At 43.1% G+C, this 16816-nt stretch overlaps 2 protein-coding genes and 1 long non-coding RNA gene across 15 annotated transcripts in view; 2 read left to right on the forward strand and 1 right to left on the reverse strand.

Moving 5' to 3' along the window:
* Positions 1 to 4767, forward strand: part of LRP8 (LDL receptor related protein 8) — a 75567-nt gene extending 70800 nt beyond the window's left edge. For all 12 annotated transcript variants that reach the window (XM_059689526.1, XM_059689529.1, XM_059689522.1 and 9 more), the window contains one exon: positions 104 to 4767. In XM_059689526.1, the coding sequence (XP_059545509.1) occupies positions 104 to 142 (39 nt within the window). In that variant the 3' untranslated portion in view covers positions 143 to 4767. The remainder of the gene's footprint in view (positions 1 to 103) is intronic.
* LOC132231059 (uncharacterized) lies at positions 4266 to 6075 on the reverse strand. The gene is made up of 2 exons (XR_009451980.1): positions 5737 to 6075; positions 4266 to 4687 (listed from the first exon to the last, which is right to left on the reverse strand). It is a non-coding gene; the product is annotated as an uncharacterized LOC132231059 (long non-coding RNA).
* A 74-nt stretch (positions 6076 to 6149) lies between these two features.
* MAGOH (mago homolog, exon junction complex subunit) lies at positions 6150 to 14875 on the forward strand. 2 transcript variants are annotated; one of them, XR_009451979.1, is made up of 6 exons: positions 6151 to 6332; positions 8523 to 8581; positions 10576 to 10686; positions 12846 to 12928; positions 14180 to 14295; positions 14622 to 14875. XR_009451979.1 is itself a non-coding variant. In XM_059689535.1 (5 exons), the coding sequence occupies exons 1-5, from the start codon at positions 6245 to 6247 to the stop codon at positions 14719 to 14721; spliced, it is 441 nt and encodes a 146-aa protein (XP_059545518.1). In that variant the 5' UTR covers positions 6150 to 6244; the 3' UTR covers positions 14722 to 14875. The 2 variants fall into 2 exon arrangements, 1 of the variants encoding a protein (XP_059545518.1); XM_059689535.1 differs by lacking the exon at positions 14180 to 14295 and having other exon boundaries at positions 6150 to 6332.
* Positions 14876 to 16816: the final 1941 nt, after the last annotated feature.

The raw sequence follows: 16816 nt of genomic DNA on the forward strand, positions 1-16816 counted from the left end.
GAGTCAATGCCTGTAACGTACTAGTAATAGGATGCCTGGCCCTTAGGCAGACTCAGCAAGTCATTCCTGTGGTTCTAACGATGATCTCTTTGTGTCTCCCCAGCGAGTGGCATTAAGCCTTGAAGATGATGGACTGCCATAAGGATGGGACCACTCCCTTCATGCCTCACGGAATTCAGTTCCATGCACTACACTCTCAGAATGGTGTATGCCTGGAGGGAAGGGTTTCTGTATGGGTCTGCGTGAGTGTGCGCGTGTCTGTGTGTGCGTGTGTAATTTTAATTTATGTTGCAGAAAGGTAACCACAAAGTTATGATGAACTGCAGACATCCAAAGGATGTGAGAGTTTTTATATGTATAATGTTTTATACACTTTTTAACTGGTTGCACTACCCATGAGGAATTCATGGAATGGCTACTGCTGAGTGACTAACATGATGTACATAACCAAATGGGGCCGATGGTACAGTAGCTTACTCATCATTTAAAAACTATATTTACAGAGAGAATATTTGATTTCGGGGTGGCTTTTTTAGGTTTTGGAGTTTTGGGGGTTTTTTTTGTAAATAAAATGATTATGCTTTGTGGCTATCCATCAACATAAAAAAGAAAAGAAAGATAAGCACCTCAACTCCCTCCCCAATTTAGATTATTTATTAACAAACTTCATAAATAAGATTAGTTCTATGAATCATTTAGAGACATGAGAGTATTTATTTTTGGTATGATTGGCCCACCACACAGACTCTGTGTGCATTGTGTTTGTCTGCATGTGTGTGCAAGAGAAAACTCTAGAGAAGAGGCGTACCTATGGCGGTCGTTCAAGTACATAACGATAGATATCTTTTAAGCCAGTCCACAGAGGGTATCTGGAGTTTTCAGAGAATTAGCCTTTGGAACCCTGGCTCAGAGAACAGATACCATGGTGTGTGCAAACATGTAGCGGCAGAGGCGGAACCTCCCCAGCTCTGGCTGTTCCTGGGACCCGACTCGGGAAAAGCCCTTCAGCTCACCCGTGGCTGCTGGGACTCCCCCCCGGGCTTTCTCTTATGTGGCTAAGGCCAGCGTACAGACTTTACACGGTGCCAGAAGTCCTCGTGAGCTCAGGTGAGAACATGCCTGAACCTTGGCTACTCCGGTTTTAAAGTTCAGCATTTCAAGCAACTTCATTTTCCTTCAGGACACTTGGGTTGAGTTCAGTAAGGTTGAATTCCTTACTGATAGAGAGCTAAGTGGAGATGTTTCCAGAACAGCCCAAGTTTACTCTAGGGACTGGCTTAGGCACAGAACCCCTGGGATGCACTATGGATGAGGATAAAGATGGTGGAATCGGTTTTGTTACATCTCCATCTCTCCCTTCCTCCTACTCTCCCATTTCCTTTAGGTGGGGAAGAGTAATACTTAGGTTTGTTGCCATCATGTGTTCGCATAGATGAAACTAATGTGGGGCTTAAGGCAGTAAAGGTGGACAAACCTAAAGTCCTATTTGAGGGGGAAACGGCATACGCAATATTATAGGACACTGGATATATGTTCACACAGAAGTGTGGTTTACTGCTTTGTAAATAAAAGGAAGAACTCTAGGCCTATGTACAGCTTTGTTTCACCATGGACACTTCCTTTGCCTCTCCCGGGCCTTGGGGAGGCGGGGAGAAGTGTTCATCTCTCTTTGTGGGGTCTCCCATTGAAAACGTAACCCAACAGTCCCAGAAGGAATTCAGTCCCCGCTGGCTCTGTCGTCCAAGGTCTTTTCTTAACTCTGCTGTTCCACACTGTACTCCCACTGGACAACCAGGAACAAGATGTGACACAGCGTGTTTGGCTCCAGTAGGGGCAGAGGACATGCACCTCACCTCAGCATACCTGGAACTTGGCCCATGTAAGCAAATTCCTCTCCCCTACTTCCAAGTTGCCCCCAACTCAGTGAACCTTGGATGTCTCACCCATTGCTACCCTTTGCATTTCCAGACAGGCATTCTGGAGTTCTGTCACCCTGTTCCTAGGACCTTTCTTTCTCTCCGTCACTCATGATCTGCTAGATTCTGGGAAAACAACCGTATTCTGGAGCCTGGGCACTATGCTTTGAAAAAACAAGCAATTTCCTCATGATATGTATGTGCCAATAGTCCTGAAACGTCCAGTAAGAGGGAAAGATGCATTGACTTAGAATGACCGTTACCAAATAGAATTTTAAAAACATCCGGCCAACTCCTATGGAGCTTAATCACTTACTACTATTCTTTTAAGAATAAAAAGTAAAATAATTTTTGACTGGAGAAAAATTATGAAAGTGAAAAGTCATTGAAATTTACACAAAAACAAGCAACTTTTTCTGTAACCTGTCTCCAAAGAAATAGAATTTCCTGGGGAAATTATAAGTGTCTAATGTATAATGTCTAAACTTTCAGTCAGTTACTGGCCTTCACAGAAAAAATAATGAATGGGATCAGGATGATTCAGCCCGATATCTCAAAATGAAGATGAAACACAACTTTCTCAGAGATACCCATGTTTTCTGAATATGCTGCAACTGCAGTTTGAAAGAGGCAGCTATGGGAGCAGCCTACAAAAGACCAAATTGTGGAATACTCACGTGTTGGATGGTAGTAAAGTAGATGAAATCTGAGTACTCAAGTCCCTCCTCTAGTCCTGAAGGCTTTAAGCCTCATTCTGAGGTTTGGTTGCATTTCTGTTGCTTTTTGCCCTGATGCCGTCATATACGAACAGTCAGGAACAGGTCAGAGAGTCATTGGACTATACGTAGAGCTGAAGGACGCTTAGAAACAACACCAGGAGGGCAGAAGGTGTATCAGACAATTTTTCTCTATTTAAAAGAACCGCTGCGGTCCTTTTCCTCCCTTTTCTTCTCCAGTTGACTACTTTGCACTGCCTGAACATTCACCAAACCTGCCACCTATCTTTCCAACGGGATTATGAAGGCACTGGCAGAAATGGCCTTCCAGAAACAGGGAAAACTAAAATTTCATTTATTTACTTTTGATGGCATGATTATTTTAAAAATAGATAGAGATAACCTGTAACCTCAGGATGAGATTGGATTTAAATTGATAGCAATAAACACTGTGGATCCCTCCAATTCTCTCTTTGCGATTGCAATATATGCATTCACTGAACCCATTTGCTAGGTATCAGCTAAGTGTTGGGCACTGCAGAAGTATAGGTCAGTCAAACATTTTCTGTCCCTATGGCACTCACAGTGGCAGTAGAGGAAGACATGGAAACAAAAAAAGAATAGATTCTTTTCAGAATAATGTTATGATACTAAGTGGTCATTTCTACCGAAGGAAATAATGGGGTCAAGAAAGCCACCACAGGAGAAATGACCTTAAGTCTTAAAAACTAAGTAGGGATGTCAGGCTGCTTCAGGCAGAAGAAACACAACTAAGACACAGAGGCATGGAACGGCATGGGGACTTTCATGAACTGCATGTAATTCATTACAGCGAGCAAAAAGCTCAAGGGGGACGTAGTAAGCAATGAGCTGGATGGAAAGACAGGTTCAACATAAGCACTTTATAGAATACTCCTATTTAACTTCTGATTCAATTAAGCAAACATTCCTTGGTCATTCACTGTGTGTGAGGCACCAAGTACACAGGAAATTCATCAGGATGTGTTGCCAGCACTTGCAGACATGACAGTCCTGAGCCTCAAGCTTTCCGGTGGCCAAAGAGACACAGTGACTGTTTTTCATATATTCGAGTTGAAGTTTTGTGATATGGTCTATGAAAACTAATATAAGGGCAGTGGGATTTTCACAGAAGCATTCCATGTTGCCAAGAGCCTCTGAGATTTCTTCCACAGAGAGAAAGAAAACTGCGAGTTTTGAAGACGTGGAGTTTGCAGAGGGGACCCCAAGCACTGTCCAGTCTGGCGCTGGTGGGAATGGGGAGAGGGCACAGGAATGTGAGCCTCCCCACCTCACTCCCTAACGTCAGCCATACACTCATTTCACAGAATAGAAATGGTTAGCAGTTAACCGGCTCAGAGTAAATTATCTCCTTTCCCATCAATGCATGAAGATAAGGTATTGGAGTCTTTTTACATGGTATTTTTAGGGTATTGGGGATTTTCAGGATATGGAGAACTTAGAGGTGGAGGAATTACAGCTTCAAATTCCCAGTCAATAAAAGAAATCAGGAATCCCTATTCATTCAGGCTATGCACCATGTGCATAGTCAGGAATCAGCAGAAACCCTCTGTATTTGCAAACACTTTGTGCTATAAAAAATAATTTTAAAAGAGCCACCTGTATATGTATATATATTTAAAGACATGAAGGTTTTGATACTTTTTTACAAAAATTACAAGAGAAAACAAATACCTGTACAAACCATGTGTTTTAAAATAGCATTTTGTTCTATACAAGCTGTCATTAATTTGGGGGTGAAGTACTGGTTCGCAAACTCCATCACATTGTACCCAAACGAATTTTCCCTGTTTGTCTCACCCCCCCCCCCCAATACGTCCCCAAATTATCATATTTGATGTTTGATGTAACAGGCATGTTAGAATGTTGGGTCACACTAACCATCCCTGCTCTCTTTGTCTTATTCCAAATTCCATTGTCTTCTGTCCTCAGTCCCCTTTGCAGTCTGGCGTCTCTTCCAGAGGCAACGGGTGGTGTGCTGCGTCTCACTAGCTGTACTGGCATCATCTTGGTGAACTAAAAAGCAAATGTGGACATTTGTAAAATCAGTGCACTGTTTCTAGAGAAAGATTAAATTCCTTTTTTAAAATCTGGAAGTATTGTTTCATTGTGATGCTTTAATTGGGGGAGTGTGAATGGTCATTGACTGCGTCCCTAATGTGTACCAGTATTCCACATAAATTACCTTGATCTTCATCAACAATCGTGTGAGGTAAATACTGTCAATATTATAATCCCCATTTTATTGAGGAGGAAATGGGTGAAGGAACTGCCCAAAGTCACACAGTTATGTTTAACGCCCCGAAGTACATGCAGCACATGTAGTGCTCATGTGCATGTGGCCTTCTCTCCCTAGATTTTCCTTCTCTGCCTCCATCTGGCAACTCGTTTGTCCTTGAGTACTCCAGCAAGCATTCTCTATTCTCACACCCAGACGTAACGCATAGGCTTAGGTAACCCCTGCTTCCACCACAAATTTGGCCCACGTGTATCCCAATTCGTCTGCCCTGCTCCTCACTCGTGACCATGCCACTGAGGTCGCTTTTACCAAAGTCACCAGGGCCTCCCTGATTATAAACCTTATAAATACTTTTAGTCCCGTCTTCCTTGACCTTGGAAGGGGTATTTAACATTGTTGGTACTCCTTCCTTGGGATACTCTTATTTTGGTCTGCATGACACCATACACCTGATTTCCCCCCACCCCCTCTGGCTACATCTTAATCTCCTTTGTCCACCCTTTAAATTACGATATTCCATCTCAAACCCATCCACATTTAAAAAAAATTTTTTTTTAATTGAATCTTAGAGAGGGGAGAGGGAGAGATAGAAATATCAATGATGAGAGAGAATTATTGATCAGCTCCCTCCTGCATACCTCACACTGGGGATCGAGCCCACAACCCAGGCATGTGGCCTGACCGAGAATCGAACTGTGATCTCCTGGCTCATAGGTCAATGCTCAACCACTGAGCCACACCAGCAGGGCTAATCTTTGCATTTTCCAATCCAATCTGCAACATTGCCACCAGAGTGATCTTTCAAAAATGCAGTAGGTCATGTCACCTGTGTAAAGCTCTTCATCTGTTTCCCTTGCATTAAAATCCAATGCCCTTGGGTTTTAGCCTGAACTCCTTAATACGTCTTGTAAAGAACTTGGCGGCTTAGCGTCTGTCCCTTCTCCAACTTGTTACCATAGCCACCACCTCGTTCTGTGTTCTAACCACAGTCTGGGCCCGCTCCCTGGAGCACTTCCTCCAGGGCTGGGTCAGGAGCCGCTCCGGGTGCTTCCACGGTGTTCTGTGCTCCCCCAGTGTGTGCCCTTTATCCCCACATGGCAATTGCTCCGGCGGAGGGGGCGGGGCTGCGCTGACCCCGCCCCCGAGCGAAAGGGGCGTCGTTTCCGCCGAGGGGGCGGGGCAGCCTCGTCCCCACCTCCGGGCGGGGGCGCAAGAGGAGCTACGCGAACGGGGTTGCCTTGCGTCACTTCCGCGCGCCGCTAAACGTCACTGCCGGGCGCGGGCGGCGCTACGGATCGCTGTTCAAGTTTGGTCTCAGTGGCCTTTCGCGAGCCATGGAGAGTGACTTTTATCTGCGTTACTACGTGGGTCACAAGGGCAAGTTCGGCCACGAATTCCTGGAATTTGAGTTCCGACCGGATGGTGAGAGCGGCCCCGGGCGCGGGGCCGAGGCCGGGGGCGGCCGGGGGCCGGGAACGTGCGGGGGGCTGGAGGAGGAAGGCCGGGCTCTGGGAGAAGCACGCCTGTGTCCGCCCCACGGGCTCTGTCTGTCCGGGGCGTCTTCCGTTGTGACATTTTCACAGGGTGCTTCCGCAGGCGCTGGGTGCACGCCCGCTCTGCCCCGGGCGCCGTTTCACTACCTGGGATGCGGGCGCGGACGATAGGCAAGCTTCCTCTCGCGGGGAGCTTTTATTCTAGGGCTGGGAGAGAAGTCATCAAAGGGATTCCAGACCGTGATGGGTGGTCGGAAATGAACAAAATGACGGGCTGGGTTTAAATAGGGCGACCGTTGGGGAGCTCTCTGAAAAGGGGATATTTGACCTGAACCTTGATTGAAAAGGAGCCAGCTTGTGACGCCCCAAAAGAGCATCTAGTCCGAGGGAGCAACAGGTGTCGGGGCCACAGGGCGGGGTGAGCGAGGCCTATTCCAGGTGCCCGTGTGGCTGGGGAGAAAAGTAGGAGATAATATGGGAGAGGTAGGCCGTGGCCACGACGTGTAGGTCTTTATAGGCCAGGTAAAGAGTTTGGATTTTATTCTAAGTACAGCAGGAAGCAGTGGGAAAGTTTTAAGCAGAGAAGAGGTGTGATCTGTTCTTGAAAAAGTATTCCAGTGATCGGGTACAGAATGAGCTAAAGTGGAAACAGGGCCTCCTATTGGGAGACAGTTAACAATTGTCGAGACAGAAGGGGTGCTGGTAGGGACTAGGGTGAAAGTGGAGAGAAGGACTTGGGGTACTGTTCAAGGCAGAACCAATATGACTGTCAGTTATAGGATTTAGGGAGGGGGCGCGTGGTGAGGAAAAGGAGTCAAAGATGATAGAAATCTACTACATGGGGGCACAGAGGTGAATCTGACAAGCTGCATTTGTGAAGGAAGTAGGTTTGTAAACAGTGAGGAGACACAGTATTAGGGGCTGTGGGAGAAAGGAGCAGAGGGACTCGGAACAGAAAGAAGGCACCTAATCTAGCCGAGGGTTCAGAGGTTTCCCGGCAAAACATGAGGGAAGGGGGATGCGCGTTTTCAGTGAGGAGGAGTTGTGTAGGCAGACAGGAGTTAAGAATGCATTTTGGACAGCCTTAATGGCAAAGAGGCTGAAAACCACAAAGCGCATGGGACGTTTCAGACAGAAACCAAGTACATAGTCTGATGTGAGAGAGAGCTCTTGCAGGAGGGAGCCTGGAGAGGCAGGCAGAGGCTCAGTTTAGCAGTGTGCCATGTTGAATTTGGATTTTACCGTGGCCAAGAAGGCAGGGGGAAGCCATTGTCCGTATTAGAGTAAACTGATCAGATCTTGCTGTTATACATCACTTTGTCCACTGTGTGGAGAATGAACTGAAAGGAAAGAGTCTTGAGGTAGAGAGTACAGTGAGGCATCATTTAATTTGCCTTTTATCTTTTTCGTACCCACCGTATACCCAGATTAGCCTGTTGAATGCATATATACACAGAGAGACTTGTGTACTAAATGTGTTAAGTAATAAAACCACAACTTTTTTTTTCAATCTTCACCCAAGGATATGTTCATTGATTTTTAGAGAGAGAAACATTGATGTGAGAGAGAAAATCTATTGGTTGCCTCATACCCACCCTGGCTAGGGATCAAACACGAAACCCTTAATTCACGGGACAACATTCCAACCAACCGAGCCGTACTGGCCAGGGCTAACACCACAACTTTTTTGTCACAGGAATATTTCAGAATATTACACAGTCACATGATAATGTATGTAAATTATATTTTTCAAAGGCTTTCATAACTCATTTGAGCCTCAGCAGGCCTTGTGTGCAGGTAAGTGACCAATCACTATCCCTGTTTTCAGCTTAGGACATTAACCTGCAGAAATATGATCCTACCTGAGTTCTTTTGTCCTACCTGAGCTACCTTTTGCAAGATCTGTAATTCAGCATCAGCTATAGTTTTGGCTGTGAGGCTATTTAATAGCCTAAAGTGAAGAACTGAAAAAATGTATTGTTGAAACACTAAAGGTGTAAACATTTAAAAAGTTAGAATACGTTTTAAGCCGTTTTAAGCAACAGCTGGCAGTCTTAGTAGGCTAATGATGATTTAGTCATATGTTTTTATTATATATTGATTTTTTCCCCCCTCACAGGGAAATTGAGATATGCCAACAACAGCAATTACAAGAATGATGTCATGATCAGAAAAGAGGTAATGAGCCTTCTGAGAGACTTTCTCATTCACTACAGTTTAGCCTTTTGTCTTTTTTTGTTCTTTCTGGGAGTAGTAATGAAGATAAAGAAGAGGAAAGTATAAACATGTCTGTAGACAGCTTCTAATGGTTTTCTCAGATCTTTTAGTTTATATTTTCTTTCACAACACTGAATCAGTTATTGGCTATCACGTGAAGTCTTGCAGATCTTGGCTTGAACCCTGAATCTGCTGCTTACTAACTATGTGGCCTTGGGCAAATTTCCCAGCTGAACTTGATCAATTCAGTTTCTTCCTCTGCAATAAAAACAAATAAGAGCTAATCCCCACTCAAAGTATTTGGTATATTCCCTGGTACACAGCACTCAGTGAAGCTCTAATTTGCATTTGAATGGGAAAGGGAGCATGGAAAAATGGTTAACCTTATTGAATGCTTGTTAGATGCCAGGCATGACACTAGATATTTTACATACATGATCTTATTTGATCGTGATTATAAGCCCGGGTAATGGATGATATTAGATACCCTTTACAGATAAGACTGTGAAAGCCCAGATATGATTTATGGAACTTGTTCAAAGTCACCCCTGATTTGAAACTATCTTAACAATCAGTATATTTTCATACTGTTATATTTAACTAGAGGCCCAGCACACAAAATCGTGCTCGGGTAGGGTCCCTAGGCCTAGCCTGCAATCAGGGCCATCTTCTGCCTGCTCACCAGTCCCCAGTCCCACTCCACTGCCACCCCCTGGTTCCCCGTGGTTCCTTGATCACAGCATGGCTCTGGTTCCCCGGAGCCTGCGGGCTGTGGGGAGGGACCAAGAGGTCGGCTGTTCAACCCGCTCGCCAGTCCCGCCCCACCGCCGTTCACCTCGGTTGGCGGGGGTGGAGGGAGGGTGGGGGGGCGAGAGGTGGTCAATACAGCTCATGGTGACTGGTCGAGCGGTCGTTCTGGTTGTTATGCTTATGGTCACTGGCCTTCTATTATATAGTATTAGCGATCAGTTTTATGCTTACATGTCAGCACCTTTTTTAAAAAAATAGATATTTTTATTGATTTCAGAGAGGAAGGGGGAGAGAGAGAAAAAACCATCAATGATGAGAATCATTGTTTGGCTACCTCCTGCATGCCCCACACTGGGGACCAAGCCCCCAACCTAGGCATGTGCCCTGACCAAGAATCAAACTGGGACCTCCTGGTTCATAGGTCAATCACGGAGCCACACTGGCGGAGCTTCTTTTTTTTTTTTTTTTTTTTTTTAATATAAACTAAGTAGAGGCCTGTTTGCAGGAAGATTCCTGCAAGAATAGGGCTTCGCTCACATCTCTGCCTTTCCTACCCCGCCCGTCGCCAGTCTCTGCCACTCCTACCCCTCCCTTCTCTGCCGCTCCTACCCCGCCCTTCTCTGCCACTTCTCTCCCACCCATCTCCGCTACCTCGGCTCCGTTGCTTGGCTTCCTTCTACGGTGTCTTCAGTCTTCGCTCCCAGCCGGTATATGCAAATTAGCCACCATCTTTGTTAATTTGCATATCGTTCTGATTAGCCAGTGGTGGGGGGTAGCAAAGGTACGGTCAATTTGCATCTTTGTCTATTATTAGTTAGGCTATGTAGAGTGTATTTAAAAGACATGTCTCTGCTTTTCAGAAGCATGTCATCTAGTTAAGAATAACCAGGGTTACACAGAGATCTATTTTCGGTCTAGGTGTGAGTTAGATGTGTAGGTAAGGAGAGGTCCATATGAATAGGATGTGCCAAGAAGTAGAAACAACCATATGGGGTACGGAGGTGTAATCATTGGGCACTTCTGACCCTGCCCTCTTCAGCATGCTGAGGTCAAGCCTGAATGTCTTCCCATTTGCAGAGGTGCCAGAAATGACTTTTCAGGAGCGGGTTTTTTTTTGTTGTTTTTTTTTTTATCTTTAATCACTATCTGAGGCAGAATGCTGCTTAGGAATACAACTTAAATTCTGTTTTTTAACTTACTTTCAGGCGTATGTACATAAGAGTGTGATGGAGGAACTGAAGAGAATAATTGATGACAGTGAAATTACCAAAGAGGATGATGCTTTGTGGCCTCCCCCGGACCGAGTGGGCCGGCAGGTGAGTGTTTTAGCAGCTATTCCCAGTGCAGAAATCTTACAAATAAGATAAGTTGACTACTCTCCATAGGACACTGAATCTTCCACTTGTGTGCGTGCACGCGTGCATATGGAGCCCTACTCGGGCAGATTACGAGCACCTTGATCTAAGGAAGCAGTTAACCCTTAGGAAGGAAGAGAGAGAGCAAGAAGTGCTGCTGACCACCAGGAGTCCAGCCCTGAGTTTCTTCTTGTGACCTTCCCTCTCCCTCTTCTCAGGGTTTTGCTGCCCACCTTACTTATTACTATAGACAAAGCAGTGTGAAGATACAAAGATAAATAGAACATAGTTATTTCAATAGTCTGACAGTCTAATGGAAGGAAAATCATGCAAGCCACTAACCTCATCTACTTCTTTCCTAATCCTGACTTCTAATTGATTTTTTTGTTTCTCTTATCCTGTGCAGCCCATTTTCCAACCTGAAGCCAGAGTAATCTTGTAAAATGTAAATTTATTTATGTATAGCAGGTCCTCAAATAACGTCATTCTATTTAATATGGCTTCCTTATAATGTGATGAGATGCCATATGAATTTAACTGTTATTTCTACCAGTTAGCCTATGATAAAGTTGGTTGTTATAATCTATCGCTTTGCTTAAAGTCACAGAACCAACCAACAATTTAAGTAAGGGCTTACTGTATTCCACTAATTTTAAACTCTCTGGTACAAGCATGTCAAACTCTCAGCCCACAACGAATATTTTTGTGGCCCAGTCAATATAACGGTTGTAAGAAACGTTTTAATAAAAATTTCATAACTTAATTTTTACAATATCCTGTTATCCATAATTTTTAATAAATAACTACAACATTCGCTAATGACTGATTACTATAATCATGTTGCATTCATTTCCCTTAAGCACAGGCGTACCATTTCTCTCCACTAATACTAGCAGTGAATATTTTAGCAGCCAATTGTCACATCATTAGTCTTGGACTGACTTGTTTGGTGTGCGCAACAGAAATATTTCACTTTCGGAGAACAAGAAAAATAGGTTTATTTGCATTACGCTTATTAATTTGTGCAGTTATTCAGTGTCTAGTAAATTAATGTCCAAGAAAAAATATTAATTTTTATTAAAATGTTCTATTATTTTATGTTAATGATCACTCATTTGTTTCAGCCCTTTGTATTCAGCATGTCTCTGTCGAAATAAACCTGTGTTTCTATGAAAATTGAAGCTTTTGTCTTTTTGCAGCCTACATAAACTTAAACCTTGTTTATTTGGCCCATGTTAGCCTTTGAGTTTGACATGCTTGCTCTAGTAGCTTTCCACTGCATTTAAAATAAAATCCAAACTCCCACCTTATCTTACAATCTCTGGCTGTGTTCAGACCTCACTGGTCTTATTTCTGTCCTTTAGACATACCTGTTGTTCTTAGTTTAGGACCTTTGTATTTGCTACATGCTTCCTGAAATATTTTTTCTAAAACTTTATTATTAAAGCCTTCATATGTCACTTTTTCAGTGATATCTTGTCTGTCCATCATATCTAAAACACCTCTCCCCATTAGGAGGCTATGGAAAACTGGCCCAGAACCAGTGAGTAGTAAGAACTCCATCATGAAAAATTCACTCCTTGGCTTGCTGAATTTGATGTACATTACCCAAGGTCTGCAAACCTGCCATTTTTACAAATCTTTGATCAATGTCTCTGCTGAGCCAGACGCCACTGCATGGCTTTCCTCTGAAAATTATTAAAGGACAGAATCCAAATAAATAAAGAAAACACCTCTCCCTGTCATTTAAAAAAAGATGTTTGATCGTCTTCATAGCACTTATCATTGTCCAAAATTGTCCCATGTTGCCCAGAAAAGTTAAGATTCTTGGTATTTATAAAACATACATGTTACTCTACACTGTTAACAACAAAAACACGTATACAAAACAATTATGTAATTTCTTCCAAATTACCGACACAACTTCCTCTAAAAATATGAGCTACTCAAGCGAGTATTTATCTCTTTGCTTCTAGTACCTAGACAATTTACTGCTCAGAGGGAATTGGTCTTGTTTATGTGTAGTAGATAGAGTTTGTGTGATTTGGCAGATGAACCTCCTGTGTACTTAATGAACAACCCAATTTGGCTTGATTTTAAACATTTTTAAATGTTTCCAGGAGCTTGAAATCGTCATTGGAGATGAACACATTTCTTTTACAACATCAAAAATTGGTTCCCTCATTGATGTCAATCAGTCCAAGTAAGTGTACATAATCTGTATGTCCAGATGTGTCTGTTTTGCAGCAGATTGATATGAAACCCTTAAACAAATTGGGACCATATGGTAAGATCCGGTACAGATGGAGATAGGCTCTAAATTATTTTCAAGACTTGCTCCTATTGCTTTTGACCTTTTGTCCAGTTATCTATAACTAGAGTCTCAGTGCACATAATTTGTGCACGGGGTGGGGGAGGGGTGTCCCCTCAGCCCAGCCTGCACCCTCTCACAATCCGGGACCGCTGGCTCCTAACCACTCTGCTTGCCTGCCTGGTCGCCCCAACCCCTCTGCCTGCCTGATCGCCCCCCGCCATGATGGCTTCGTCTAGAAGGTTGTTTGGCCGTGTGATCTAATTAGCATAAAAGTGTAATATGCTAATTAGACTGGGCAGCCAAATGACCTTCAGACGAAGCCGGGGCTGCAAGGGCTGAGTCCCTTGCACGAATTTTGTGCATCAGGCCTCTAGTTACTAATAAGAACTTCTCAGTGACACACACAGTAATGCCACTGGAGCAGCTAGTGTGGGTAAGAATCTGTCCAGAACAGAAAAATGAAATATGCCAATACAAGTGCTTAAGATAAACTGTAGAGTCGTTAAGTCTAACTACCTTCCTTGATGTTAGTCATTCAGACTAGATTTGGGTGAAACTTGAAATTATTTGTAATATAAATTTAAAAATTCATGTCAGGAGGGCAAATTATAAAGTATGCTGCGAAAAAAAAAAAAGTATAAAAAAAAAGTATGCTGAAGAGTCCTCAGAATTTGAAAATCTCTTGGGCTCCTGTGTTTTGGGCATTTGGGATTAGACATGGCTTACTTTTAGTACATGGTGGGCATAGTTGTCTTCCTTTGGACAGTCTCTATTCTTAGCCAGTTATGCTGTAGTAACCTTCAGCCTCTTGATCCTGACTAGTACTACTTCTTAAAAAAAGTTTTCCTAATTCTGAAACTTATACATGCTCATTATGGAAAATAAAGGAAACCTAAAAATGTAAGGGGAAAATCACCCATAAACCTGTCAATTAGACAACCATTAATACTGTAAAGTATTTTTTAAATATATTTTTATGGATTTCAGAGAGGAAGGAAGAGGGAGAGAGAGATAGAAACATCAATGCTGAGAGAGAATCAGTGTTTGGCTGCCTCCTACAAGTCGCACACTGGGCATGGAGCCTGCAACCTGGGCACGTGCCCTGACTGGGAATTTAACCCGTGACCTTCTGGTTCATAGGTCGATGCTCAACCACTGAGCATACCAGCTGGGCTTAAAGCAGCAGTCCCCAACCTTTTGGACCTCACAGGCCACCAGTGATCTGAGGACCACCAGTTGGCGACCACTGGCTTAAAGTATTTCTTATCTTTTTTCTGAGCATTAAAAAATATAGTTTTTAAAGGCACTGAAAAATATTTAGACCAATAATGTTATTTGAATGATTTTTTTCACTTAATATAAACATTTCCCCAATTTTTAAAACCTTAACATTTTAAATGACCTCATATTCCGTTTTAATATGTAGCATGTAGCCTTTTCCTCCCTTTTTGAACTCTGATTTCAAAGTTTTAATTCTGTAAATACCTTTATGAGTAATGCCTTGGTACATAATTTGCGTTAAGTGGTATTATCTTGCCAGTTGTCTCTGCTTTTTAAACATTTTTTTCCTTTTGCATTTTAGGGACCCAGAAGGCTTACGAGTATTTTATTATCTTGTCCAGGACCTGAAGTGTTTGGTCTTCAGTCTTATTGGATTGCACTTCAAGATTAAACCAATCTAGATTGAATATTGGTGTGGACACTAGGGGGGTGGGAGTAGCTGGTTTTCATTACCATTATCAGGAAATTTTTGTGAATAGAAGGCCAATATTTTTTTTTATAAACTGTAAATGATTGTCTTCAATAAATATATAACAAAATACAATTATTATTTTATAGGGACTTCTAAACGTGTGAACTCTTTTCAATTACTTTTTTTTAAAATCCTCACCTGAGGATATGTTTTTATTGATTTTTAGAGAGAGACAGAAACATTGATGCAAGAGAGAAACGTCAATCAGCCACCTCCTATACGTGTCCCAACGGGATCAAAACCATAACCTAGATGTGTGCCCTGACCAGGCATGGAACCCACAACCTTTTGATGTACGGGATGATCCTCCAAACTGACTAAGCCACCCAGCCAGAGCCCAATTTTTAAAACACTAACACCCTGTGTAAGGTATTGCCCCAAAATCTAACTGAATCGACTCTGTAGATAAAACTACCAATTCATAGGAAATAAGAAAATATAACCCTGGCCTTATAGCTCAGTTGGTTAGAGTATTGTCTCAATATGCCAAGGTTGCAAGTTCAATCCCCACTCAGGGCATATAAGAATCAACCAATGAATGCATAACTAAGTGGGACAACAAACTGTCTCTCTCCCCCTTCCTCTCTCTCAAATCACTAAATAAAAATGAAAATAGAGAAACATGTTAAAAAATACAGTGGGAGTCCAATCAGCAATATTCAGAGAAAAGTCCAGGGAAAGGGATCTGGTTGCTTCAATAAAACATAAGATACAGATGGAGCATGAAGCTATAGGTTAAAGGAGAGTTAAGAGACTCATAATGCAATGTTTGGATCCCATCTGGATCATGATTCAAAAAATTTTAAATTGACATTATGGAAATTTGAACACTGGATATTTGATATTAATGAAATAGTCTTTTTAAGGTATAAAATGGTATTGTGGTTGGGTTTACTGAGATAACTGAGGTTGGGTTTTTAAAAATCATCTTTTATAGATAAATATTTACAGCTATTTCATTATGGAAGAGACTAATATAAGGGATAAAATACCTAGTATCAGTACAGTTTTCCTATACATTTAAAAATATTTTTTATTGACTTTAAGAGAGGAAGAGAAACATTCGATCGGTTGCCTCCCGTACACATCCCAACAGGATCAAACCTGCAACCTGGGTATATATCCTGACCAGGAACCGAATCAGTGCACGGGACAACACGCAACCAAGCCACACACCAGCCAGGGCTCCAATACATTTTAAAATCAGACTACCGACATTTATTAACAACTGAGACCTGCCCTAGCTGGTGGTGTGCGCCTGCGGACTGACAGGTTGTGGGTTCAATTCCCGGTCAGGGGCGTGTACCTCCTACCTCGGTTGCAGCTTCCCCAGCCCTGGTAGGGGTGCATGTGGGAGGCAATCTATGTGTCTCATGCGGATGTTTCTCTCTTCCCCACCCTCCCCTCCACTCTCTAGAAATCAATGGAAAAAGATGTCCTCAGGTGAAGATTAAAAAAAAAAAGCTGAGACCTAGTGGGTACAGCTAGTGTGGGAATTTGGTGAATCTGTAGGAACTGCTGGTTGAATAGATCGTGGGACTGAAAGGAACTGGGCCTTCGTGAGTCATGTGGCCGAGGGGAAACGGTTGGGCAAAGCTCCCACCCTCCAGACAAGCTCACTTAGGACAGGTGCCAGGTCTGACAGCGGAGCTCCCACCGCGCCCAGCAAACGCACACCCGACTCTGCCTCCGTCAAGGCAACAGGTGGATCTGGGGCCTGAGATGTCCAGGTTCCTGGCTCTACAGGCAGGTACTTGGGCAGTGAGACAACTGGTGGTAAAGTAGGTATCTGAAATAGTCACCCCAAACTTTAACGAAATGACCGTGAGGCGCTCAGAAGGCTATACGCGTTTCAAATGGGCTCTTCTTGGTCATGTTTACAGCACCTGTATGGGCTCAGATATGCCTCGGACAAGAGGGCACGTAAAACTGAAGTATGGTACCTATTTGCTTTGTTTAACAATGGACAGGTTACTTTGATTTTCTATTGTATAAGTCATCCCATTCGACTGAATGCCTTATCG

This window comes from Myotis daubentonii, chromosome 3 (assembly GCF_963259705.1).
Source record: "Myotis daubentonii chromosome 3, mMyoDau2.1, whole genome shotgun sequence".
In the NCBI taxonomy this organism is placed as follows: domain Eukaryota; kingdom Metazoa; phylum Chordata; class Mammalia; order Chiroptera; family Vespertilionidae; genus Myotis; species Myotis daubentonii.